The sequence below is a fragment of the Oreochromis aureus genome, linkage group 9 (genome assembly GCF_013358895.1).
Source record: "Oreochromis aureus strain Israel breed Guangdong linkage group 9, ZZ_aureus, whole genome shotgun sequence".
Classification (NCBI taxonomy): Eukaryota; Metazoa; Chordata; class Actinopteri; order Cichliformes; family Cichlidae; genus Oreochromis; species Oreochromis aureus.
This window is the reverse complement of record NC_052950.1, coordinates 15,789,380-15,817,268: the sequence shown is the minus strand read 5'-3', so window position 1 is coordinate 15,817,268 and position 27,889 is coordinate 15,789,380. Positions and strand designations below refer to the sequence as shown.

Below are 27,889 nucleotides of genomic sequence, written 5' to 3'. Positions count from 1 at the left end.
TTTACTGTGAAATGTCTTTTATTTCCTGATCACACAAAGCACAGATGTGTTTGTTTTACCCACAGTTTGAGAGGTTTTAGTCGGTTTTGCGGGACTTAGAAAAGTTTGCAGTTCGCTGCCTCCAAAACTGGCACTCTGCAGGGTGTGTGGGGGCAGACAGGCACAAACAAAGTCAGTTAGATAAATTGCTCTAGTCGGGCCTTTGCATTATCATTGAAAATCACGCCCTCTGTGCTTGAGTCTTGACACGCGGTAATGATAAATGACTGAAATCCTCCCTCATCTCCATGAAGTTAAATTATACAGCTGTCAATCAACCGTTTTTAGGATCGCATACATTAAAACCTGCATTCGAAATTTGAGACTTATGCTAAAATGAAGAAGGCAGTAGTGGTTTTGGACGTTCCAGAAAAAAGAAAAACAAAGAACAGACAAACTTCTATCCCAGAATGATCATAAACCATTTCCCATGTGTGTTTTGTTTAACAGCTACAGATTGCTGAGTTGTTTCCATCTACGCAGGAGCGATATCCCGCTCTCGGCCCCATCGAAATCACTCCATCACAGCCAACGGAAGTAAATGCCTTTTTTTTTCCCAAGCAAGGACAAACGGAGGAGGCTTGTCTACACTAAAAGCATTTCCACACTGCAGGACTAATCTGCAGCACCACTGCCCTGACCAAGGTCATTTCTGTTCAAAAAGCAAAGCCAAAGATGGTGTAGTGAACCGATATCCCCGGGTCAGCGTGGTGCATTCCTTCTTGGCAGCACTGAGTTGTGTAAACTATCTCCAGGCTTCAGCACCACAATTTTATGGTTCTCTGGGTCACAGCTGAGGATGCTGATTTTTTTTTTTTTTTTTTTTTTTAAAGAAGGTTTAAGAAAGCCCCGTGAATCCTGCAAAGTGCCCTTATCTAATCATCAACTGTCAGCCCCAGATGTCCTGTAAGTAGCGCTTCTCTTCTCTAAGCCCTGCCAGTCTTTTCATGGCCTCCAGTTGGTCCACCTGCAGCTCCGTTTTAATTATTTCCATCAAGGTCTCATTCACGTCTTTAGCCATGTTCTTAGCGTCCCTGCAGAAAGGAGAAAAAAAAAGAACAGTCATTTTAGGCAAAAGAGCAATATAATCAAGCGACACGATTTTTATACGTCTATACACTGCGGCAAGCAATCTTTTAGAAAACCAGCGAGCACAGCCGGTGCTGGAGTCTATCCTGGAAGGAAATAGCTGAAATATCCATCTTGCTGTAGCAGTCATATTGGGGGAGATTCATCATCCAACTGAGATATTTTCTGACTCTAAAAAATTCACACACTCCTGACGTTTCAAAAGTCATCTACTCCAAGGTGGGGAAGGGTGAAACATGAGAAAAGGATGTGGTATGTAGCTACATCATGCATATATGAGTTGGCATGTCGGTTTTGTCTTTGTTCTCACAGAAATGATGTGGTGGAGGGAAGACGGAGTGCACATGCAATATAAATGATAACATCATGCTCCATTTGAGTGAAGGCAACAGTTGCAAAGATGTCAGAGAAAGGATTTCATGTTCTGTTTAAACAAAAAGAAAAAAGAAAAGAGAGAGAGTTATCTTTCTTATTAACAAGCCACGTCTATCACTCAGAAAAAACCTCATTGTACTTTCATGTCAAAGCAATTCAGCACTAAATTATTAGATTTTCTTGTAGGGTGCTTTATTTGATCCATCGGTGAGCTCATGATGAAGCACCCAAACATTACAGTTGCACTCAAAAGAAATATCTTCAAAGACAAGAAGAGTAAGAAGTCCTGCGACAGATGGTATTGCTCCCTCAGCGCCCTGATCTCAACATCATCAACCGAGTTTGGGATTACACGAAGAGACAACATGAAACAACTGAAACCTCTTCACAGAGCATGTTCAAGGCGGGAATATTGCACCTTTATTTTGCCCGTAGCTTTCTGCATAAAAGGTACAAAGGCAGAATGGGAAGGCTTTGTTGTTGCTCCTTCAAGCCAGCAGCAGAGGCAAGTGACAGAGCCGAATCGTAGCCTGTGTAAAAGTCAGAGCCGCCGCAGCGGGAAGCCGCCACTGCTGCCATGTTAGATGTCACGCCTCTCTGATTCCACAACGTTGCCATACCTTGTAGAAATCACACGTCGGGGTGGTGTGGTTTAGTCTAAATAAGCCAAAATGTCACAAACAGGGGTCTTCTTAAACGCATTAAGGCAGAATTTGTTTAAAAAGAGCTCAAGATTGTAAACCCGCATTAGAACTGTGGCAAATTCTCCGGCAGGCGTGAAACAACGTACCTGCCAAACACCTGCGAGTGTTTGCCGTTTACAAGCCAAAAGGTGGTCATATAAAATACAAAGCTTCATTACTTTTTAGTGTCTACATTTTTTTGGATGACTGCGTGCTGAGCGGATAAACAATAAGGACGATTCATATGTGCTTTATAGATTTTATGCTCATTCGCTGCACACTTGCTATCGACCACTCTGAAAGCACCAGATCGAGCTGGATCGTCTTCAGTGACTCAGGAGTCCTTGGCAAAACTGGTGAGAAGCCTGCACGCTAACTCAGAAAGCCTGACTCAAATCTTCTGCCTCGTGTTCTGCGTGCGCTGGCACATAGTCAGCCTAACAGAGTTACAGCCTAGATCCCAAATGCTGCCCATATTTCAAAGTTGCCCAAAAATTCATTCTCCGAGAAATGATGAACTTGATTATGGTGTTATACGCCCATAACTACAGGAACTTTATTTGGAAGCACTGGCTTTATACACAATAAACCAGATTCAGAATATATTTCACGACGACTACAACTAAAATGTAATTTATAGCCTCACAAATGTGTCTGTGCACACATTTCCTTTTGGACAGAGAGGGCTTCTCACCCGCCCCCAAATATCCCAGCTGCGCATCACTGGAAGCGGATGACATATGCATTTGCTGACTGCTGATTGGACGACAAGTGGGCCGGAATAAGTGAGGGATCGACAGCAGAGTTCACAGAAATGGGAGAACCATAAAAAAACATCAAAGACCAAAAATACTGCACGAAAAGCACAGAGTGTAGCGTCAGTGGCCACATTCTTTGTTACACTGTTTCACTTCAGCTCTCTGTATGTTATAACTTTGTCTGCAGCTGGCTGAAGAACCGACAACAGCAAAAGCCTTGTATTTTGTAAAATGCTTGAATAGTTGTACTACAAACTTTTTACACTGCCTCCATCTGACAACAGTTCTCTGCAGGTAGACGGGACATCCCCGAACTGCCAGCAGACTGTGAACCCGCGCTCTCTCCTGAACCACCCAAACAGTCTAGCTCTCACCTTGCTTTCTCTTACATTAAACAGTCGAAGTTTCATATGTGCAATTATCCAGTGAGCCAAAAGTTTGGTTTCACAGGATGTGAGCACAGCAGCCCCAGTGACCCTCTTACCAACCTTCTGTTTATGTGGGTCAGCTTATCAGGAGAAAGCTGGCTTAATGGGAAAGGAGCAAAAATGTCTTGTTTCAGACACTGGCTGCACAAAGGCCCAATATACAATATTTAAGAAACATTTTGAACTGGAAATCAGCTACTCTAATATAAAAATGCAAAACTGGGAATGTGAAATTTATGATGTTTATGTGAGAATAGAAAGAAATCTATACTGCAAGGCAAAGCAATGTGACAAAACCAGGCCTAAGTGTTAGAAAGAGGAGCTGTGAGAGAGATGCTCTGGAGTCCTTTCACACTTACAGCAGGCTGTGATACACTTAATAGAAGTGCAGCCAGAACATGATAAAGCCGAACAAGGTGGACGTCAAACAAAACACAAAAAAAACAAAGAAAAGAACAACCATCACTCAACACGAATTAAGATCCAGTGTGTCACTCTTACCCGCAGACATAGAGGTAACCATTTTGTTTGAGGAGGATGTCAGTGATGTGCTGGCTGTTAAGCAGCAGATTGTGTTGGACATATCTGGGACGTGCGGCTGAGGTGGCGGCGTCCTCGTCCTCCCCGCGGTCCCTGGAGAAACACACCTTGAGGTGGCCCAGGATACCTCTGGACACAAAGCCCTCGAGTTCCTCTCTGGGACAAGACAAATTGCAAGCAGAGGTTATTAAAGTTATTCCTGTAATCTTGGACAGTCTGTTCCTGATTTTGGGGTGATTAGACTTGTCAAAAGCAGTCGGGAGGCCTGAGTTTTAGCTGCTGGTGCAGAGAAAAGATCGGCACTTTTATGTGGTTTTTACAAGAAAAAAAAACAATTTAATTTAACGTTTTTTCATTGACTGTTTATTCTTTCACATCCAACACTCCCGTGGGATATTTAGCAATGGTTTCCACCATCTCACAAGACCGGAACTACAAACATTTCCTATGAACCAAAAAAAAGGATACTGTCAAGCTCAACACTGAACACTGATGGGCAAAAGGTCTGAGCAAAAATGTGCCAGACAACCACTTTGTCTTCTTTAACAAGAGAAGTTTGAAAAAAATATGGATTTCATAAGCAAGGTCGAGTCACTGTTATAAGCATCTTTTTACAATCAATCCTCCCAGCCTGGCAGTGGGGTGTAACCTTGCTCTCTATCTGTGTTTTGCTTGCCAACTACTCCTTCTTCTGCCTCAGTGTTTTTACAGGGCCTGGGGTGCTATTGGAAGGGAAGGCAGGAGGAAGGTGGTGAGGGAGTAAGGTTTATTGTGGCTCAGAGCATCTTGTTTAAAGTTAAGCAGTCGGAATGAGCAGAAACACACACGCAGACACACGCACACAGTCATAACAGCCCCAGCTCTGAGATCAGGGGTGAAGGTCTTTGCCTCGGGGGGTCTGTGTTTTGCAGTAACCCCTAGACTAAAATAAGGCATTTTTTGATAACACAGAGACGCTGTGGTGTGAATACTAAAGGGAGAGGCGAGCGCTGTTGCCCTTTGTTCCATTTGAAATGTCCAGAATTGTTAGTTCTTCTGCAGCGTGTTTACCATCTAACCTTCATTTAGAGACATCATTAAATTAAAAAGAAAAAAAAATTCTTCGAGGAAAAAATCTTTTGACCAAGATATGTGATTACAAAGTCTGTTTGAACACAGGAGCAACCAGATGAATAACAAGGAGAAGGATTGCCGAGTTTGTTTGTTTGACGTCTGAATATAAATCATCACAGATTGATAACCGTGCGAGCAGAAACCGGCAGATGATAAATGACAGTTGACTTCTTAGAAACACACAACAACCCGGGGTTTTATGAGAGCCAAAACCTGCCAGATTCCTCTGTGTGCTTCTACACGTAACAGCCTGTGGCAATATCCCGGACCCTGACGTGAACCCAGCGGGCCTTCCAGTCGTGTTTTCCCTACAGCATGAAATCACACGCCATAAAGAGGCTGAGGCGTCGGAGGGAGGGCGGAGGGAAAGGATAAGTGCGGCAGAGGCGAAAGGGGAGGACAGGTTTGATGTGGCATGCAGGCAGATGAGCATGAATCTCTCGCAGGGATGTTAAGTGCTGCGGCTGATTGAGGCGCATCGCGAGCCTCGTTTGTCTTCTGCATTCAGAGCACGACCAGAGGGGCTGGTCAGATCCTGCCTTTACGTTCTTCTTAATATTTATAAGCATTAAAAGCAATATATGCAAGTTTACATTTCGACCTGTGTTTCTGAGAGAGGCAGCTGAACTTTTCTTTTAAAATCTGGGACATTTATACAAAAAAGAAAAAAAGAAAAACACTACAGACTATGCTAAGAAGGTTTTTGCATTCCAGGGCAATGCCAGACATCAAATTGCACTTAATTTAAGAGAAATCCAGCAGGGATGAATGCAGGCAGTCAATTCAACTGCAGGCATGTTGTTCTCATTCTGCTAACCTATTTAAATTAAGTACAACGCTTCATGGGTGGCTCATAAAACACAGACTAATCATATTGGTCAACACTGTGGGGGTATTCATCAGAGAAGCCCACACTGTGAGCAAACACTGCCTGCTACCTGGCTGCGAGTTCGTATTTAACTATGAGATAGAGGAAACAAAAGGGAACAAACAACATCCTCTGTGATCTATCCCTGTTTGATTAAGGATGCTAATCCATTCACACTTTTTAATCCTGCAAAAGAACTCGATCAGCGCACCGGCGTTGAGCACACGCTCACTGCTGGTACTACCAAGAGCTGATCAATTAGTATGGAGTCAGGAGAGAGAAAAGCCAAAACAAACTAATCAGAGCAAAGATCTCCTCTGAGGCTGATGTCGGCTCACAAATCAAGAGCGGTGGTATAATATTTAGTACAGTTTAAATGGATCAAACTTAAGGTAACTTAAGATGGGCGTTATAATACAACCTAGTGCCTGCGTTGAAATCTAAACCATTAAATGTTCTCAGTGTTTCTGCTACCAGTGCCTTCTGGGACCTCGCCTCCTCAAAGGGACCACTCTCTTCCCACCCAAAAGAAAAAGAAGGTAAAAAGAAACTGAAGGCTTTTTATGTGAAACTGTTTGATTTCAGCACTGTGTCACAGTCTGTTCTGTCATTTACAGTTGCGCTAGAAACACTCATCTCCTCTGCTCTCTGTTACCGTGTGTGTGTGTGTTTGTGTCCATTTCACTGTTTGCTCCAGTCCAACTCTCCTCACACACACGGATCACAACCAAGATAATGTTACTCAAGATGAACAAAGCTCATTACAGGGAGGGGGGCGGTCCTTCAGATCTTAATTTTTTTTTAAAGAAAATAAAGGGCGAGAGAGAAGGGGGGGCAAAAAAACAACCCCTTCTCCAGTTAATAAAACAAAAACCAGGCTGTGATTGAGTAGAACCATTCATTGAGTCTAAATCCATTAGCAAATATTGAATCTGTTTAGGTTTGGCTGTTGACATTTAAAGCTGCTATGGCTAACATAACTGTTGCATTTGGAGGTCTGGGCAGCAGACAAATTAAAGTCTAATACATTTACTTTATTTATCTATTTTTAGCTGTGGATTCTGCACCGTATTTGTTGTGGAAAATATTTAGTATTAAGCTATTAAATGCTTTACCACCACCACATGCTAACTTGCTAACTACATGCTTTTTAAAGCTTTTAAGGCTGTTGAATATAAAAGTGAACTAAAACAGTCAGAATTTGATTTATAGGCTAAAACAATGAGTTAAGAGAAGCTAAAAGTGATCCTAATGCTACAGACCCCCTGAGGGAAAACAGTGGATGAACCTGGGCTCATGTTGCCTTTGAAATGGCATTGGGGGGGGGGAGTTGGCAATAACCTGGAGTCTTCCACTAAAGGTTGGATTTGGTTGTATATATAACCAGAATACAACCAGTTGCGTGAGCTCTGAGTAGACTTGCTGGGACTGACTGTGTTCACAATCCATTTGCGTTTATAAATTAAATGGCAATTATCCCTAAAACCAACATTAACCAGACTTTAGATCCCATGTTTTTATAAAATATATCTTTAGTGGAGCTTTAATATTACATATTTGTGATTTCCAGATAACAGCTATATAAACCAAACCATGTTAAAAGGTCAGAGGATCTTGCAACCTTAAGTAAAGTAGCTGCGTATGCAGGTTAGTTTTCTTCCCAAACACCTTAGAACATACCCTGCGCATTTAATATACAGATATATAGATATATGTAAGTGAATAAAAAAACTCACACATTGTACATTCAGATTGCAGTCTTCATTATGCAGGTCACAGATTTTAATACATGGAGAAGTGCAGCAGCAAGGTAAAGAGGGTTATGGAGAGGACTAAATCTGAATCACAAAAGGTACGTGGGTCTGAATGACGACTGAACTGAAAGGAAAAATACACTTTACCGAAACAGGTAGTCTCGGTCTCTGTGGCGGCATCCAAAGAACAGCCAGGTCTCTCCAATTATGGCCTCGGGGTTCGTCTGTCTCTCCTCCTCTCTGAAAGTCAAACAACAGATGTTAGTGGTCAATCAATACAAACAGACACAGGCCCGATGGAGGAGAGTCCTTCGTCACAGCAAAAGGCTAAAGAAGAGATGTGATGCTGTTGAGCACTGTCTGTAATGACAGGAGTGGCACGTGCACTGAGAGGACCTGTGTGTTTAAGGAAGGACATTATATGCATTATTAAATTCCACCCGAGCACAGGTTCCATCACAATAAGCAGCTGCTGAAAATGAAACTAGGGCTCAGTGTGTGAGTGTTTTACTCCTACATTTATGTGTGTCTAACTGTTATTCGGTGCAACAACATAAAAAAAACTGCTCCTGAAAAAGTGATTTCTCTTGTGGCTTTGGAGTTTGGCAAATCTCCCAGAGTCCTTTGCAGGCAACAGCAATGCAGCAGCACAAAGCGGCTCTGAGGATGGCGTTATCTGTGCCACACACCTGCTGCAAAGGTGACAGCTCTCTCCCAGATAACAGTTGACCTCCAACCTTTCATGATGCCATCAGTCAGTTGACTGTCTAAAGAGACCGGCATTATCTGTTACCCTAGCTGTGGGTGGGTGATTTGGGGAGGGGCTAGCTGAAGTGACCAACCATGACAAGGGGCTGAGAAATACCACAGAGAGGCACTGAGACTGGGCTCTTTGTGCTGCACCGCTGCGCTCCGAGGATACGGTGCCTGTTTCCCTAAATCCCATCCTTTGCTGTTCACAGACAGACTGAATCCTGCTGTGTTTTCCAGCTATCACAAAATTAAAATGGCAGCCAGCTCCTGAGACTAATGGAGGGATATTGTGCTTAAAGAGGCGATAATACTTTTAATTCTGTGCTGAAATCATTTGCTGGTTAATCTAATAACCAGCAAAGTATTTCAGCACAAAAAATAAATGACTAACCTCAAAATTAAGACAAAATGAACTACATTTATCGAAATATTTTTAAATGATCTGAATGTTTTGCAAATTTTCACCTACTGGAGTCTGAGTCATCTCACATCTACGTCTAAAACTGCAAGATGAGCAGAGATGAAGACTCAGGATAAGAAAACAAGCCGACTGCACGTGAATCTCCAGGCAAAAGATATTTTTGCATGGAGTTGGAGGCAGTTTTGTGGGCAAGACCTCCTTTGAAGGCACGGGTTAGAACTGGACCGGACTGGATATGTTTCATGAGGGAACAATAAATAATCGAGATTGCTTTTGCACAAGAACAGCTAATAAGACTCAGGTAACCAAGATGGTTCAAACAGCATGATCCAAACGGCACGATGCAGATGACATAAACAAGGTGGAAAAATCTTTGATTGGAAAGGCGAGATGAAATATTCGATATCCACTGCACAAAAACAAAGGTTTGAGTCAAAGCCAGGAAGAATCTAAATTTAGCAGAAACTGACTGGAATTTATTGTCATTATGCTATTGGATGATAGGTCGCTGAACTGGTTTAAAAAGGTAGAGGACACTTGTATCCGTTTTTTAAAAGATTTGTACTGTTTTAATATAAATTTGAACTCGGCAACACAAAGAAGTCCCGTTGGCCTGTAGACCACAAAGAACTCTTAATTACAGTGTTTCCAAAGAACGCTATGTAAACTGTACATAAAGGTCAGAATCTATAAGTTGCAGGTCTATTAGGCCTCATATTTAATTACAGATTGCATAAAGACAACATAGTAAACACTGAAACTCTGACGTTTTGTGTTTTTCCTTTTAGAAAACATGCTCATTTTGAATGTGATGCCAGTAATAAATCTCATTAAAAACTCTCTATATAGCTATGTTTACCACTTTGCAGAAAAGTAACTAGATTTAACACTCTCCAACTGCCAAAGTATTTTTACTAAGAAGGCACGCCGCTGAAAAAACATGAAAACCATGGTTCAGCACTTGCTTTGTTAAAATAATTAAAGTATTCCCAAAAAAGTAAAGTGTCTGGATGACAGCATATGCTGCTCCAAAGCTTAACTTAGCATTAATGGCGCGCTCACAGATGTGCAAGTTTATAAAGCCATGTGCAATAATGCCCTCCCCCCATACAATCAAGGATGCTCGCATTGAACTGAGTGCCGATAACAAGCCAGATGGTTCGTCTGCTCTTTAGCCTGAAGGACGTGGCGTCCACGATTACCAAAAACAATTTAAGATATTGACTGGCGAGACCACAGGACACTTTTCCACTTCCCCTCAGTCTGTCTTAAATTGACTTGGGTCAATTTCTAAATCTTGTTTATGTATGGATTTCCCTTGGAAGGCAGAGATTTAACTTGCAATCCTGGATTCTGCGATAAACTGACACTGAAAAGTCTTGTTGGGCCCACACGGTGACTTTCACTACAGAGACGTGTCTTCAAAGCTGTTCCACCTGAAGAACAGAAAAATCATGGCCGATTGCTCCCTGCATACTGCGATTTTACTGATATGATGTACCACAGAGGATGGAGTTCCCAAATTCTACGTAATAATACATTTTTATCCTGAAATTGCTGAATTATTTGCCTAAAAGTCTTCCAAAGAGCAGTCATACCCTCCTTCTCTTTACTTTGGGAAAAGCAAAATCAATAAATAAACATCTCCCTAGGAGTTTCTATTCATTGCCACTCCTTTAACTAACGTGTTGCCAGTAAACCTATTTAGAAATGAAATGTTTATGAAGTGTCTATTTAGCATAACATGTCTCTGAATTTCATTTCCTCCATCTCATGTTTTGAAACATGTTGCTGGCATCAAATTCAAACTGAGCATTTTCTTTAAATACCCATACACTCCTCTGTGCATTCTCTGCAGTACACTGAACCAAATAAAGGTTTAAATGACTTGCAAATCATTGCTTTCTGTTTTTATTTACATTTAACACAGCATCCCAGGTTATTCTGGAAATGAGGTTGTATTTTCTGACATTTTATAGACTTAAGGATTACCAGATTCATTACATTTTTTTAAAAAAATAATGAAGAGATTAATCAATTGTTTTGTTGTAGCGCTACACTAATTAGCCGTAGGCAAAAACAGATCAATGCGCAAGTGTGACTGCGAATACTAAAAACAAAGCTTAGCTCTCATTAATTAAATGTAAAGTTGACCAGTAAGTAAGAATGATTTAGGGAATACATTTGTTTGAACTTTGTGCCTGCGACTGAGACTGGGTAACAGAGCTGTCTGGCTGACTTGATCTGAACGCTCAGATCCCGTCCATTAGCATCCTGGACGAGATTCTTCTGATCTGCAAACAGCCTCAAGTAAACTCATTTTAGTGGGCTCGTCTCTCCTCTCGCCGCCTGCCCTAAAGGGATCAATACCAATATGAAAAACCTGGATTCCATTCTGAGTAGACCACACCGGCGCCTTTCCCTGAATACAAATCACATCACACCACATACCCACACTATAACAGCCTGCAATAAAATCCCAGGGGAAGGCAGCATCTACAGAACACTCCATTTGGGGTCGAAATCAGAGGCGGTTGCCTTTCAGCGCCATTCAGATGATCAGCAGGAGGGGGAAACGGCAAGGGAAGCTGAGGTTAAGGCCTGGTAAACATCACAATTATCTCATATCTTTCATTTTCATCTTTGCAGCTCAATGCGAGTGGCGCTGAGTGCCTTTTTTACATTCTAAAAATACAAAGAGCCAAAAAACAACAACAGCTTGAGACTTAATCACTCAAATTGCATTGTAGAATTACAATATACATCCAAAGTGATGAATTCAAAATGTTTTCATAATACGGAAGCAAGATGCTTAAGCTGCCTAATTGTAGTCAGCTTTCTGTTTAAACTGATAAATGGAAGCTAAATATTTGCTCACACAAAAACACAAACTTTAATACAAATTGTCATATTGAATGTACCAAGTATGCCTACTGGTGCACCTAAAACTGAGAAAAAAACATTCTTTTTTTTCCACTCCAAAAGAAAAACTTGTTATGTTATGGCTTCTAAGAGGATTAAGGCAAACCACTCACTTAAAATACAATATTTGTTTAACTGTCACTGCTCCCAGCTAAACTGAAAGACACTGAAAATCACATTCTCCATAAAATCCTTCCACGAACACCACAGCAATCAATACCAGACTACTGGAGGCCCTTATTAAAATCTCCTGGTACCACCAAGTGAGCCTCTGACCTTTAGAGACTCTTCTTCTACTTGTTACCAGTGCTACAAACTCGTACAAAGTACTTTTGAAAACAGCCATCGATTAACAGTGGGGGCGGACGAGGGGAGAGGTAGGAAGATCGAAGTGTCCCCATGTTGTTTTGTTGCTAACAGGGCCCTTCTCAGGCCTTGAGGCAGATACGGCATCCCGTTGACAAACTGGCGATTGTTATCTCCTATCAGAGTGCAGCGTCAGCCGCCGAGGCTTTGTTTGGAATCTCAAGTTAGATTGTGCACAATGCCGCGCGCCGCGACAGGTTTTTACAATCCTCGAGCAGAATACGCAGCTGGCAGGGGAGAAGATGAGAGACGCAGACGAGGAGAAGGGACTGTCGAGACAGCTGGGATGAATTGATTCACATGGGCTTATGCTGTAACAGTCAAGAGCTGCGTGGTGGAAAAGAAAGAAAAGAAAAATAACAATCCAAAAAAAAAAAAAAACCAAGTCTTTAAACTGAACTTTAAGGACATATTTGATTAGGAGGCTGTGCATTATGAACACGCAGCCTTGCAAAAATCAATCAAAATCCTCGTCCACTGCTGTAATAAAACACTCAAATGTGTATTTTTATAGATTTACATTTTGGAGAGCAACATTTGGCCTCTGCTGTAAGGATGAAAGTGAGACTAATATGTTCATATCAGTGCCTTACATCAGAGCACTGTCCCTCTGGCTGAGCCTTTATCATTAAGAAGAAGAGAGTCTGCCTGTGAGTGCTGCGACCAGGTCAGTCAGAAAACGTGCTATCTTCATCGCTCCATCCCACAGGCACAAGCAAAGCATCACCCCAGATGACCACTCATCTTTCCCCGAATCTTTGCGGCAGAGAATCCACCGCTGCCGTGTCACCTCTCAGAGCAATCACGCGCGGACACCACCCGCCACTACAGAGCAGACATCCGGGGGATTTAGAGACAATTGGAGTTGACTGGGGCACAACCTCATTTACACAAAGCCACCCAAGAGTTAGACATGTCAGTCTGACTAAAAAGGCTTACTGCGCTTTCTGACAATTCATGGTGGCTGTAAGCCTGGTTCAACACACAGCCATCAGCCTGGATCACATTAAATCCTTCTGACAGGTCATCTTCTCACAATCTCGATTTAGCCATCAATTCAGACAATTAAACAAAATGTCACGTTTTCCTCTAAATGAGAGCGCTCTTCAATCACAGACGTACAGCGCAGCGATGGTTTAACTAGCTGCAGAGAACTACTGCCTACTAAGCTAACAGTCAATATCCTCCAATCACCTCTTTGGCAATTACAAGCAATGATTTGCTCCAACATGACCACCACCTACTGGAGAATTTACTTTGAAATCAATATCACTCCACGTGCTGCTTTAACTCTTGGCCCTTTATTACAGAAGTCATAAATTTGTGCATCAGAGAAGGTTGTAATTTATTCCTGGAGAGATAAGTAAAACACCTGACATAATCCCTGACGTGATCACAGCCCTCGCTGCTAGATTTATTATGGCTTATGTGATGTACATGACGTGGTCTTTTTACCGGCTTTGAGAAGGGTCTCATTTAATTGTCTCTGCAGATTACCAGAAAATATGCACAGATGATGAGCACTTAACATCACTTCAACATTGTGAATATTCATTAAAGGCTGCGTAATTTCAGCTGGAAATGTGTGTGCGACACTTCGCACAAATCAGCACATAACCCGATGCTTGACACGAACATTTCACTGACCCACTTCAGCTGCGATTTTTGGCGCCGATTCAAGTGCATTATTACATGCACTTGAATCCTCTTGACGGAAACATTTCCAAAATGGGAGATCTCAAAATATGCAATGAGCCTCTTATTTGGGAAAAAAAGTCACTTGTGTTGCAAGCTGATATTCTATTGTGTGCTTAAAAAAAAACATACCTTTGCTGGAGGAAGCCGATGAATGGAGCGACTCCGGTGCCTGGGCCAACCATGATGAAGGGCACTGATGGATCAGGGGGAAGCCGAAAAGACGCGTTGGGTCTCAAACTCACATGGATCTAGCATCAAAGGATATTAGAGCACATTTAAAATAATTAGAGTAATTACAACAATGCCAAGGAGCCGCTGTGGGCTTGCCAATCGATTCATTGATCTACTTTTTACTCTAAGATATACTAATGAGAAAACTCATGAGCTGCAATTGAAATCCATAGATATGTGGTAGGGAAGACTGCTTCCTCTAAGTTAAACTACTTTACTTTAATTAACCACACACAACTGGCTCAAAGCTCACTCTCTTTACATGTCTGAGCTAATAAAGCCGAGTTTTCAGAGGGACATAAAACACGTAGTGGAAGCTGTCTGAATCCCTGACGCCCAGCACAGCACAATTTCAAGCCGTTGTGCTCAACTTTTGCTCCCCCCCTTCTAGTACCTCTTGAACTGTAATACTGGAAGGAGAATGGGGCAGTCAACCTCTCTTGCTATTTTATTGGAAAAATCAAAACAAAGACAAAGTAAGGACCAGTAAAGTGTAGCAAGATTTCAACCTAGCCAGAAGGGTACATCTATTTTTTCTCACCCTATGAGCGTTTGCTTGCAATTCCTACAGCACTTGTACCAGCAAATATGAGCACTTAGAAATTTATCAGCCAAGACCACAAATGTGCACAATCTACTTTCAGCTTTTTCTACCCCAGTCTACTGATTACCTTTGGCAGCGCTGGGCTGCTGGACGATTCAGCCTTCCCAGGGAAAACCAGGCCAGGATTGATGAGGTCAAACAGCCAGCCAGTACACAAGCCTCGCCTCCCCGCAGGCCGGCCGGAGCATGCTGGGATCTCTACCACGTTGAAGACAAAATGAAGCTTTCCTGGGTGTCTAAGACGAGAGCTACAGAGATGGCACCACAGATGGTTCGAGATGGAAAAAGGCAGAGACAGGGGGAAACATCAGCATGTGAGAGTGTGTGTGCAAGGCATACAGACAGTGACAAGCAGGGAGGAAGTGAAAACAGAGTGAAACACAGAGAGGCACAGGGAGAGCAGAAAATTGGGAAAGATTATTTTAGGCCAATTACTTCAGCATGGCCGTTACTTACAGCTACCTATTTTGAACAATTTCAGCTGTTTAGTGATATCTCGGGCACAACAAGTGGTAAAATGACTCAGTTTGGAGGAAGCCTTACAGAGCTTTCACCCACTCTATCTAGTAGTGTTTTTTTGGATGCTACGCTTGAGATCAACATCATACTGTGTATTAGCCTCCTAATAAATGGGCTGTATTTGTATAGCGCTTTACTAGTCCCTAAGGACCCCAAAGCGCTTTACACAACCAGTCATCCACCCATTCACGCACACATTCACACACTGGTGATGGCAAGCTACATGTAATAAACACGTATGTGTACATATTTTCTTAAAATCAAACCAGAATGTAATTTCTGCTTCTCGAAGAATAAAAGCTTCTGTCTTATTTGCCTCGATAAAGATGCCTCTCTATTCACTGTCGGCTAGAGCACTCTCGCGCACTCTTATCCTTCACTCTCCGGTTCCTGTGGGCCACTGGAGACCTCTATTGACCACAGCATCAATAATGCAGGTCTCTAATGTCTCTGCACCATCTGATAAACTACAGCCACTCTCTCCTGTCTATTTCCCATCTCTCTTCACAAACACACACACACACACACACAAGCAGCTAAGGGAGAGACTAATGAGAGGAGCGGAGAAGTTTTGACATTGCGTTAGATGTTGCTGTTCAACATGAGTCTCAAAGCAAACCTAATGGGCACTAGCTTAAAAGGGAGCGCAAATCAATGACTAGCTAAGTGAGGAAAAAAGAAGGAACACTTGGCCTATTTAAACTAAGCGCAGCTAGCTAAAGTCTATGCAATATTTAAAGTCCGTTCATTTATGCAGTTTCTTCCTATCAATGAAATCTACAAACGGCCATTCAAACTAATGTATACCGCATAATGTGCACGTCTGGCAAAAGGAGTCCAAAACAAGCTTCACACAGATACGAAAAACTTACATAAAGTGTCTTAGTAAAGTGTCACGCTGCCAATTGCCACCAGAAGAGCTTCGCTGTGCCATGGCACGAATTCTCTGAAACTCTACTGGAGAGATGAAACACACTTCTTCCAAAGATACTCCCACATTTGGTGATGGAGACTGCATCTAACATGCTGAACCCAAAATCTTCCAAAAGGTGTATATCTGGCTTGAAATATTGCGGCTACAAAGGCCACACCATATGATTCATATAATTTTCATGCTCTATGTCCCCTCGTGCCCCGAAGAGGAGAGAACTGCCATGCTGCAAGAAACTACCCATACCAGGATAGAAATATTTCTTCACTAGAGGTGGTCACTCATAGCCAACACAATGCCCTGCACACAACATAGCATGCCCCTGGACGCCCTTGCTGTAGGTATAAGGGTTCAGGTTTTTCCTTTAATTTGTCACCCTACACAATATAAATGACTGCCTGACTATTACTTTTTAAAGTTCTTTCTAAGTACCTCAACAAATCTAATTTTATATTAATGCCAGATTTTATTAAGTTAACAGAGCTTCTCTCTCATGTTATTAACTCCCTCCCCCTCTCCTTAACGCTCTTAATGTCCGATAATTTGAAAGCTCAATCCACCCCTGTGAAGGGACTGGCAAAATAGCAGATCTCCAGTGGATGCTGTTGCATTTCCCAGCTGCCAACAGAGCAAAATCAATATTTTATCATGCAAACTCAAACCCCCTTGTCCAGCGGTGCCTAATAAACAAACCTGGGCATTCAGTGATATAACATGATGCATGCGTAGGAATAAAACAGCAACAAGACTTTTAAAACAAGGTTAGGCAGCTATGACACCAAACAACACACACACACGCATATCAATGGATTTCTATTCTACTAGTGTAAAGCAGTATTCATGCACAGCCATGTAAAATGTAGCCACATGTCTTCACTGGTGCTGAAATAAGCTAGACCTACCACCCCCCCAATGAAACTGTTCAGCATTAATCCACCCCCAAACCAAACATACGTAGTTCTATTGTGCAGAAAGAAAATACCAGCTAGCGTTTAAAGATTTAGGCTTCCAAGATCACTTAGAATAAAACAGACATACTTGGGTGGGTGATAAAGCACACTTGTGCAGCTCCACAGTACAAAGCGTATTCTTCAGTGTAATTTTCTGTCACCTTACCTTGCTGCTGAATAAGGCCGGGGTTGCAGTTTTGGCAAATGCTCTGAAAGACAAGCACAAATGTCAATCACCGCGCTGTCTTGCTAAGATTTGGTTACACAGTCAATCACGACAGAGAGGAGACGAATCATGTGAAAGTCATTTCGGTCCATTGAAACGTCCTACCTACCAATCTATCCTCAGTAACCCCCACCCAGGTTACAGTCTTGTTTCTAGGACACACTTCTATATTTATGAAATTACAAACTCAGGGTTATAGAATCCCAAGTGTCCAGATGTGGAGCCAGTAGGAAACAGATTGCTTATGCAGACCTTATTTCAATGCCAGCCATGAAGGTGCCCTCTTTTGGGTAATATGTCGCACACATTGTATATGCGAGGAGGTGTCAGTTACACCGGGAAAACTTTTTTAAGAGTTTGAGATAACTTTTTACCTGACAGCAACAAGATATGCCATTCTCTATCCAGTGCCCAGCTCCACTGATTAGACGCTGGCAAAGAGAGAGATTGAGAGTTGTGCGACGTGCTTGCTGTGCACTCGCTACATTTTATTTGTATCTCGGTGATAGATGAAGCCGGACAAGTAAAGCACCACCATATGTACCAGCTGAGGCCGTACAATAACACATTTTTCTGCTAAATTGCCAGAGAGACAAACAGCTGGTCTAAATCTGCTCTCTCCTCTCTTTCTGGATTTCTCTGACATCTAAACAGCTCAGAGGTTTCAGAGAGACAGCTCCACACTTTGACGTCCATTTCATCTCTTTGCGCTGAGATTTTTTCAACAAAGGCTTTGCTGAAACAGCAGTTAGATACTAATAATTTATCCACATACCCTCAGACACTGAAAAGACCAACAAAACTGAAAAAATTAAAACAGGGCCAGGGGCTAACATCAGTTTCAGACAGTAAAGAACAGTCGACTAACAAAATAGACTAAATAAAAGCAATGCACATGTTTTTTAATACATTTCCTAAGAAATAAAGATATTTAATACTTGGTTGCAATTAGGTTTTTAACCACTTTAAGTACAGTGAGTACAGTGAAGTCGTTGTCATGTTCACACCAGGCAATGTTTTTTCAATTTTCATTGCCCAATTTTGGGGAACCTGAAAACCGTACCCTCAGTTTCTTGTTCTTAGCTCCCAGAAGTGGCAGCCAGTGTGGTCTTCTGCTGCTGTAGCCCATCTGCGTCAAGGTTCAACATGTTGTAGATCCAGAGATGCTCCTCTGCATACCTTGATTGTACCGAGTGGTCTTTTGAGTTACTGTTGCCTTCCTATCAGCTTGAAGCAGTCTGGCTATTCTCCTCTGACTTCTGTCATCAACAAGGCCTTTTCACCCAGAGAACTGACACTCACTGGATAATTTCCCATATTTGGACCATACTCTGTAAACCCTAGAGACGGCTGTGTGGGAAAATTCCAGTAGATCAGCAGTTTCTGAAATACTCAGAGGAGCCAGTCTGGCACCAAAAACCGTGTCCCGTTCAAAATCACTTAAATCACTTTTCTTCCCCATTCTGGTGCTCGGGTTGAACGTTAGCAGGTTGTCTTGACGATGTCTAAATGTCTGAATGCAGTGAGCTGCTGCCACGTGATTGGCTTATTAGATATATCCATGAGCGAGCAGTTTGAAAGATGTACCCGTGAATGTGTATGTATGTCTGTGGCTGAAGCAATGTAATTGTTTTATGACCTGCCGTCTTAGTGAAGCATTAAATTATTTCCACTATCACAGAAAATCAGATGTGTAAAGAAAACCTGGAAGATTAGTTTAAAAAGAGTATTTTATTGGGAAAACATATTCTTTTCTTTGATGTAAATTTAACTGAAAGGGCAGTTTTGCATGTCAGTATTTGAAAGGCTGCATAAATATACTCAATAAAGAGATTCCTTGTTATATATTTGAAGTCTGAGAAATAGCAGTGTCTTGTATTTCTCTTTGAGATGCCTCCAATATCCAGCATGACTCATAATATTAAAACTAGCCGGAGCAAAGAGGACTTATATTCTGAAAGAAGTCCAAATATTTCAGACTTGGAGGCTTAAAATGTATTAACGTATCACAAGGTGAGCCAAGATTACAGGACGGCCTTGTTTTGTTGTAATCAATATGCATGTACTGGAGATACAACCCACAGTGAATCATCTGTAAATAAATCTTTAGAGATAATTAGAGCTAAGCTGCACCAGAATGGATAAATAAATCGTTCCTGTTTTTAAAGTTTCTCAAAAACCAACAGTGAGTCGCTGCTTAATGGGACAAATCGTCACATACAAAATAACTGAGCAAGTGTACACCTCTCCATCAGAGGGTGTATCGTGTATGTTAGCGCTATCCTCCACAGCTGTGCAGAGCTTGAGTTGCTGCCTTTCTATCACAGAGTGACAGCACATGTCTGAATCAGAGGACAATCAATCCATCATCTCGCATCACTGCGCTGCGATGATACTGGTGGTAGATACAGAGGATGGATCACTTTTAAAACCCTTTGAATGCAAAGCTTTTTTGTCGCAGTCAGTGGCTCGAAGATACATTTTTAAATATGTAATCCAAAAAAGGCTTAAGAAAAAAAAAAGGAAAAAAAAAAAGCACAGTCCCAAGATCCCCACTATGTTTTCAGGGGTATCATCGATCATAGTGCACAACAATATAATCTATTTCATCTCAAAAGTCTCTGTGCTGCAATTTATATGCAGAGGTACCATTTTAGTAGAATAAATGAGATAGAAATGTGGTTGCACATAAAAGTATATACTTCTCGAGATTTATGGAGAGTTTCTTTGGCTGTGCATGGAATTAGAGAAGTTGTTAGCATTAAGGCGTTAAGTGGAATTCTCCTCGGGAAGGTTTTTGCAGTTTTTAATAGCCTGCAAATGCTAATTTCAAGTTATTTCTGAACGAAGGACCTGCTAGCTCATGGTTTTCCGAAACCATTTAAACATTTTCTGTGGCGTTTTTATTGCGACTTAAATGAATAAAGTGGGAATAGAAGTGATATGCAGTCCGTTCTCTGTGACCAGGAAATTTCATTTTCAATTTAATGCTTTTCCTCCAAACAGAAGGGCCAATAACCTCTTGGGATACAGTCATATTCCCTTTACTTTACTTTAGTGAGGATTATTTTGTTCTGCAAGTTTAAGTCCAGCAAAAAAGTAAAAGAATAGAAAAGAAAACTGCACCTTGGTACAATTTCATTTGAGGTCTGCTGTAAAGTAATTGAAAAAGAAGCTCATGGACAGCGTTCAGTTCCCAGGGGCTTTGACCCCAAAGTTTTTATCTAACACTCTGTATGAATCAATGAACTATCAACACGACAGCTGGCTCTGAAAAGTGGGCATCTTTCTCAATTTAGACCCAGCATCTACTTTTGTAACCAGCCTGCACTTGGCCAAAGACATGTGGGTCCAGAGACATCTCTCCTCATTATTTACAGTTAGTGTAAAACAGCCTAAACCCTAATCAGCAAATGCCTCCCCTTCAGTTGAGGTAATGAACCAAGAACACTGCAAAAATGCAGCAGTGTACTTTAACAGCGACACCCTGAGTCAGAGTTTACCATTAACCTATGATCCAAACTGACCCTGTGCATTCGTGTCCTTGCAAAGCTCAGTGGTTTACCAGTATACCAAATAACAGCTGCTGCCCTGAGGGGTCTGCAACGCCGCATTCTTCACGAGGGCACGATTGTCCCCGTTGCCAATTTCTGCATCAGTTCACCACAGTAAAAGGTGCTGTGGTTGGCAAGTAGGCCTAAAATAGCTGACATTGGGGTAGGCCAGGAGCTGTGACACAGCTGTTTTAGAGGACAGCTCAACTTGTATATGAAGCTGTAGCCAACTAATTTCACTGTCTGCTAAGTTTCAGTCAAAGCTTATTAGATCTATACTGAATGAATGACCAGCCAACTATCTTAATGAGCTGAAAGGAAAATGTTAGTTTCTTACCAACAGTTCACTCCAAGGGTCAAAAAAAGGAAACGATAGGTGGCAGACAGCAGGAAAAAAACATCATCAATATTATTAGCACAATGCGAGATAATGGATAAACTTCAAAATATATATCTTGACTCAGAGCATCAAGTTTGGCGTTATATTTACAGAAACTGGAAACCAAACAATATTGGAGCTGCAGATTTTAAAATGAGACGAGGAAGTGAGCGTTGACCCTTTGGGGAGCCTTTTGATGCTCTGACTATTAGGTATAATTAAATGCTCTGACCAAATCAACCATGAGCCCGTGCTCACAGAACAGGGCTTTACTAAGGCTACAGTGACCCCTAGTGGATGGAAATGATCCAGCCAGACAAACTCTGAATCACAAAAGACAGAAGGCAGGCGCAACAATAACCCGAGGTGTTATTAAAAGTGAAATAAATAGTTCTCAAACAAATAATTCCACTGACACTTAGTGCGGGTGCAGTCAAAATCCCACTGTCGCGTCAATCATTGTAATTCTCCATTTCCTTGAAGCAAATTGAAGCAAACTGTTTTAATTAAACATGCATCTATTATAATCTTGAAGTTTGAAAAAAAAAATGCAATGATTTTTTTGAAGACACTGGAAAAATCCCAAACATAAAATGTACTTATCTATGATAATTGGCCAAAATTATGACTAAAATTGTGATTTTTATCACACTGTGTATTTTAGAGAGGCTTTCAGATTCCCCATTAAAACCTGGAAAAGATCACTTTATCAATGATGATTATACGCTCAGTTAGTCGGTGGAAAAAAAACAGAAATTTTCTGTGTGAGTGAGCTAACAGCAGGGAGTCTGACCTATGAGGAGGCTGAGAGGAGGTGAGCAGGATGGGAAGGCTGTAAGAAGCTCCAAAACGCTGAGGCTCGGGTCTCTCACATACAGGTTGTAGTCTGCAGCACCTTGTTTACTGCAGAGCTCCTGCAGTCTCCTCCTCTGCACGCTGTCCCCTGTATGCTCCACCAGAGCTCGCAGAAACGCCTGACAGAGACACAGAAATCAGATGCGCTGTCACCCGAAGCTGTTCTGCACCTCCGTCAGCCACAATGGTCGTGACTTTTACAAAAAGGAGAGCCAGCCACACTGTACACAAAGTCTGAAATCTAAACAGGTAGACCCTGACTCCAACCCCGTTATGTAGTACAGCTATTTTAATATGCACAAAGCCATTTCTTCCACTATAAAATTACAATTTTCTTTTTTTTTTATAAAAAAGAGAAAAAAAGGCCTTTAAGACTACTGAGAAATTAGCAGAGGCGAAGAAGCAATCTTTTAATTCTCAAACAAAGTCCTAAAAATCGATTAATGCAATCAATTACTCAGTTACATTTGCAGAGGACACGCTGCGGTTTAATCGGCATTTCATTAGTAACTGCTTGTTATTTTTATTGTAGGTACCAATTAAAATAAAAAGATTAAAGGGATCACAAAGAAACATTAAAACGCTTCTGCTTAAAATTTAGTCTGCAACCATGAATCAATCAGACGCTGTAATCTGAACTTCTAAGTATTTGTCAAGCCTAAGTGCTCTGTATAATCTCAGTGATTCATTACAGCTTTGACTGCATGTATGCAGAGATTTGTGGCACGTTCTTCACTGCACTGGATCGAGTGTAACATTTTTCTCAGCAGAATTGGAGAATCAGGATGTCCAGCTATATCTGCCTGTGTCTGATGCTGCTACACATAAGACCGGGAAGTCTCATTGCCAAAGAACCAGAGGTTATCATCTTTCCCGAACCTAAAAAAATGTGAAGCTTAAAAATTGCAGGCTTTAGTGAAACAGCTGAAGTGCCTGCATTACACAGGCAGGTGTTGTAAAATAAAACTTTTATTGTCTTGTAAGTCTTCCAACAACACAGTGGCAGGAAAAAAAAATCTATTTCTGTGCAGGAATTTAATAGAGGAAGCTGTGAACAAAACGTCTATAAAGACTTCTGAGGGAACTGAACTGAGTGAAGCCGTTAACATTTAGATGTTCTACATCTTTCTGACACTTTATCAATTTTTTGGGTGCAGTTCAAAAAGAGTCCTTAAATAAAATCCAAGCAGAATTCAATATATAATGGCTCGCTAACTTAATTCATGATTATGACAAAGCAACTTTTTATTGCACAGGGTTTTATAAGTGTGTCAGATATTTTTAAATGCTTAACGAGAAAAAGTAACCCATCCGTCTTTTTTCTTCCATTTATCCTATTCTGGGTTGCAGGGTGGAGCAGTGGAGCCTATGCCAGATATCAAAAGGAAGAGGCGGGGCTGCTAGCTGCCAGTCTGTTGCAGGGCTAACACATAACACCTACAGTCAGTTTAGAGTCATCAGATAACCTGAAATCTCTTTAGATGCCTTTAGACTGTGGGAGGAAGCTGGAGTACCTGGAGAGAGAGCATGCAAACTCAGACAATGCCAACCACCACTCCAACCAGAAAATGTAACCTTTTTAAATAAATGCAAACCTGCAGTGTGCATTTATCATTAAATATAAATTTTGTTTTAAATGTTGTGCGATTTAAGGGTTTCAAAGGGAATCAACCACAGGATTCAGACCAGTATTTACAATGACGTGCTTATTAGAGCTTTGGGGTTATTACCATATACTGCTATGTTTTCTGCAAGTGTGTAGTGAAGAGTAAATAACTGATACAGCTCATGCCAGATGGAATTTTTTTCATTTTTTCCCCTTCTTTTTCATTAAATAGTCACTTAAGCTCTCTAATTAAAAAAAACAATCAAAAAACCAAGATGATGTGAAAATAATAACTTCACCATTAAACGTTTTTAATGAATCACATTTAAGGAATCAGAGAAAACTACTGCAGGCCACATCGCCAGCCAAAGCTCACAGACTGACGAAAGCTGAACACTTGGGCAATTTGACATTTTCACGCACCAAATGTGACTTTAATTTTAACGTTTCAACAGAGGGATCACGGAGGTTAAATGATTATTTCAGCTTTGGACCAGGACTTAGTAAATCCAGCCTTGCCTGAGCGTATTAAACCAAACTGCAAATCTTCTGGGTCCAGACCCGCTGCTAACTCACACTACTGAACACATTTTTCTCCCAGCTTTGACACAACAAATAAAAACAACGTGCAGGTAGCGGTGTCGGGAAAAAATGACACATTCCTTTTATTATGCTAAGACAGTAAAATAACAAGCAGATTGTCACATGAAAGAGTGACTTTGCTTATGCAGTTTGCAAAGCAAGTAGCTGCAAAGCAATATAGGGAAAATGGTACCTTCTTGGGAACACTTCTGATCTCCAGACACCATGTGAGCAAAAACAGGAGAGAAACATTCTGCGGGATGTAGGGTGGCACCTGGGCACCTTTGAGATGGGAAGAAGGAAAGTTAAAAGGATGAGCTTAATGGAGCAGCTTCACAATCATGGTGATCGCTGCAATGAGGTATCCTATTGTCCACATTGTGTGTTATTTTCAAGAGTGTACCAGCTGTAGTATTACCTTTTTTCTTAGTGTCTTTTTGCAGAGAAATATTGACATGGTGGTTCCTTTGGCTGTGAAGGCCCAGTCTGTGGAGCATGTGGTCCACGTCTGCGGCCCTGTTTGGGCAGAACACATCAAAGGAATCCCCTGGCTGATAAGCCAACACTGGATGAGCCTGAGAATGGAAAAAAAATAAACTTACAACACTGATCTAAATCTTTGCTGGGGGTTAATTAAAGCTTCATTTAAATAAGCATCTTTTCTCATGCTTACAGAGATCTCCAGTTCCAGGAGAAGTGCTGTCTTGACTGCATCTCCTCTGGTCAGTTGAACTGCCTTGGATATAGGCACATGATGAAGAGCCTCTTTGTTTAATGGCCCCACAATCTAAAAAAATACAAATAAAAAATTAGTGGCCAGTGAAGGACGAAACATGAGCTAAATCCAAGTTCTAGCAGCAAGAACATTCATCACCTCTTCCACAGTGTCCACCTCCTGAAGAGAAACATCTAGATAGGTAGGAGGCAGAGCAGGAACATTGAGCGAGGACTCAGATAGCGGTGGCACAGAGCATGTCAGTGAGTGTGCCAGTGCAACCTGGGGAACTCCAGTTTCCTCTGTGTGTGTTTTTGATGCTGATGTGGAAACACTGGCAGCGCCACCAGACTGGGATGCCAACCCAGGGCTCCCCGCAGGAGAAGCTGGCTTGAGATCAGAAGCGGCAGAAACTGAAGATGAAGCAACAGATGCAAATTTGGAGTCCGCGGGTACAGATGCTCTGACTGACTCGCAGTTCTGCTGGTCAGTGATGCTTAAGAGGTTCAGTTGGACATCTGGAACTGATGAATCTGGAGTTTCTTTGGTTGAATCCTCTGGGCTCTCTTTCAAGTGAGCTGTCCCAACAGAAGCCATTTTTGATAAGGATTCTTTGATGGCTTTCCACAGTCCCCCAAGCCAGGGATCCACAACCAACTCCAGCCTAGAGAGAACAATGTTCACAAAATGACAGCAACATAAACAAAAGAAAACCAATATGGGTTTAATGTGTCAGCATGTGCTCTGAAAGTTGGATGTTTACATTTTCTTTCTCTGCAAAACTTACCCTACACCATCATCTGCATAACCCGTAGCATAGAATTGCTTGGCTCCGAGTTCTTGTAGACGACGCTCAATGGTCTTGCCACAGTTGCAGAAATTTGCATAATTTGTGTCTCCTAAAGCTGGAGCAGACAGAGGGAAACAGATTGAGACTCTCCAGCAACTGTTCAGAAAGTAAACAGCGTGCAATGCTCTGCATCGTGATGATATATACAAACATGTTTTTCAAATTAAACTCCCATACGGATAGATGAGCTACAAGGAGCGCTACCACAGACCCTTATAAAAGAATTTACCTAAAAGTGCATAAGAAAGGTGCTTATAGTGGTCAGTGGAGAGGGTCTTCCTCTTGATGCGCTTTACAAATTTTAAGGCATTATCTGGTGGTTCCCCATCTCCAGTAGTAGAAACAACAAAGACCACTGGGGCACTCTCCTTCTCCAAATTGTACTGGAAACAGTTATGTGAATGACGAGAGAAACACAACCATCAGTCAGCATCATATTTATTAAAATGTTGTTGATGTGTTGTTTGGTATCATTTTTCTTTTATTAAACTTTTATAAACTATCGCTGAACTGAGGGTAAATATTTTACTTTATACAGATATGTACTTCACCTAAAGTGATTGTATTTGTTTTATTGACATATTTATGTTGTTATTTTGTTGTTGATATTTATGCTTTTATGGTGTTATGGCCTTCATGTGTTAATCTTTTTCTACCATTGCTAAACTGGTGCCTTTATGGTAAAAATTACCTTTATACAGATGCTAATACAGAAAAGAAGAAAGGGTCAATATCTTCATTAATTGGGAAAAGTACATCACAACACACGACTAAGATCGCTACACAAGTGAAAGCTAGAATGTACCTTCTCGTTCTCATTCAAGCAACTGAGATCGGCAACCAGCCCGTGCTCCTCCGCCTCCTCGGCGATCCCTTCTGCTATGGACTGGGCTTGGCCCTTCTGAGACCCATACAGCACCACAAACCGAGGCTTCACTACACAGGGCATGCTAGAAAATCCAAAGAGAAACGAGGTCATTTGTGCACTATGTTTATAACTAAATGACATTTTATAATTAACAATTTTCACAGTAGACCATGGCTGCTCTGATCATGTGTTTCAGCAAGGACTTAGTGCACACAACCAGGAGGCTAATGCTGATTCATTTTTATGTTTACAAACTTGCTATGTCCACTCAGGTGTTGTCAGCTCAAGCATGATGCCAAAATTATGTAAAACAAAGATGAAGCAACAGATGCAAATATATCATTACTCATACCTAGTACTAAGAAGTCGATTTGTTAGGTTAACAAAAAGATTGCTTACCTATGTTACCACAGCGTACAAAGGAAATCAAAGGAAGTGTTTGTAGACCGGTTCTAACTGTATATCTAGCGTATTAATTTAGTTCTGATCACAAACATTTGTGCTTGTAATCCGTGGTAAACATACAGAGGCGCATACAGTAATTTCAAAGATACATCAACACATGGATGGAATTAGTGGACATGACAGTGACCGTAGTAAAAAAATTTTAAAGGAAAGGAAAGAAAAACAGTTAGTCTTTACAGGTGTTTTGGCTTACCAACATGCGTGAACATTTGACAGGTGACAGACAGACTGCCACAGAACAACCTTCGTAGCTTTCGCAGCCCTGGACACCACCATCAAGTAACCGGACGTTACGTCATTTCTTGACGTTTAGAGAAGTTACCATAATAGTGCACGTGGGTATTAGCGTGCTGTTTCATACGCTTCATGCATTTCCGTGAAAAGCAGCGGATTTACATTGATAGCGAAGTTAAAAGTTTCGCTTAAAGTTAGTAAGAGGCGACAGCTAACAACTTAATTCTGACACATCGCATTCAGGTCACGTTGTCAAAGTATAAGTCCCGTCTTTAAAACACGAATCTTTGTGAAACATGCTTATATGGAATTAAAATCAGATCTATGTAGTGTATTCAGTTCTCTGTAGGTGTTTACCTTTACAAAAGTGCGGTGAAAATCATACAGTAATATGTCCTGCCCTTCCCATGGAATTTTATAATATTGTCACTGCAATTCACGCGAGACCAGGTCACAGACTGAGATTGAACGAGATCGGGCGAAACCATATTTTAAAAAAATGTCTTTTTACTT

At 41.4% G+C, this 27,889-nt stretch overlaps 1 protein-coding gene across 2 annotated transcripts; it reads right to left on the bottom strand.

Moving 5' to 3' along the window:
• mtrr (5-methyltetrahydrofolate-homocysteine methyltransferase reductase) lies at nt 1-27,824 on the bottom strand. Of its 2 annotated transcripts, none has more exons than XM_031750079.2 (15): nt 27,734-27,824; nt 26,615-26,759; nt 26,039-26,192; nt 25,747-25,864; nt 25,119-25,623; nt 24,918-25,031; nt 24,663-24,819; nt 24,438-24,526; nt 21,995-22,175; nt 17,209-17,251; nt 14,710-14,890; nt 13,937-14,055; nt 7,795-7,887; nt 3,874-4,068; nt 1-1,073 (listed from the first exon to the last, which is right to left on the bottom strand). In XM_031750079.2, exons 2-15 carry the CDS (start codon nt 26,756-26,758, stop codon nt 929-931), a joined length of 2,238 nt encoding a protein of 745 aa, XP_031605939.2. In that variant the 5' UTR covers nt 26,759; nt 27,734-27,824; the 3' UTR covers nt 1-928. The 2 variants fall into 2 exon arrangements, with proteins under 2 accessions (XP_031605939.2, XP_031605938.2); XM_031750078.2 differs by lacking the exon at nt 27,734-27,824 and adding an exon at nt 27,336-27,705.
• Nucleotides 27,825-27,889: the final 65 nt, after the last annotated feature.

What these genes read in the sequence shown, in the direction of transcription:
- mtrr (XM_031750078.2), bottom strand. Translation starts at nt 27,418, where the DNA reads ATGGTGGTGTCCAGGGCTGCGAAAGCTACGAAGGTTGTTCTGTGGCAG. An exon ending in AAAAGACACTAAGAAAAAAG is followed by an intron (nt 24,527 to 24,662) that starts GTAATACTACAG and finishes CCCATCTCAAAG; the next exon opens with GTGCCCAGGTGCCACCCTAC. An exon ending in GGTTACCTCTATGTCTGCGG is followed by an intron (nt 1,074 to 3,873) that starts GTAAGAGTGACA and finishes TCCTTTCTGCAG; the next exon opens with GGACGCTAAGAACATGGCTA.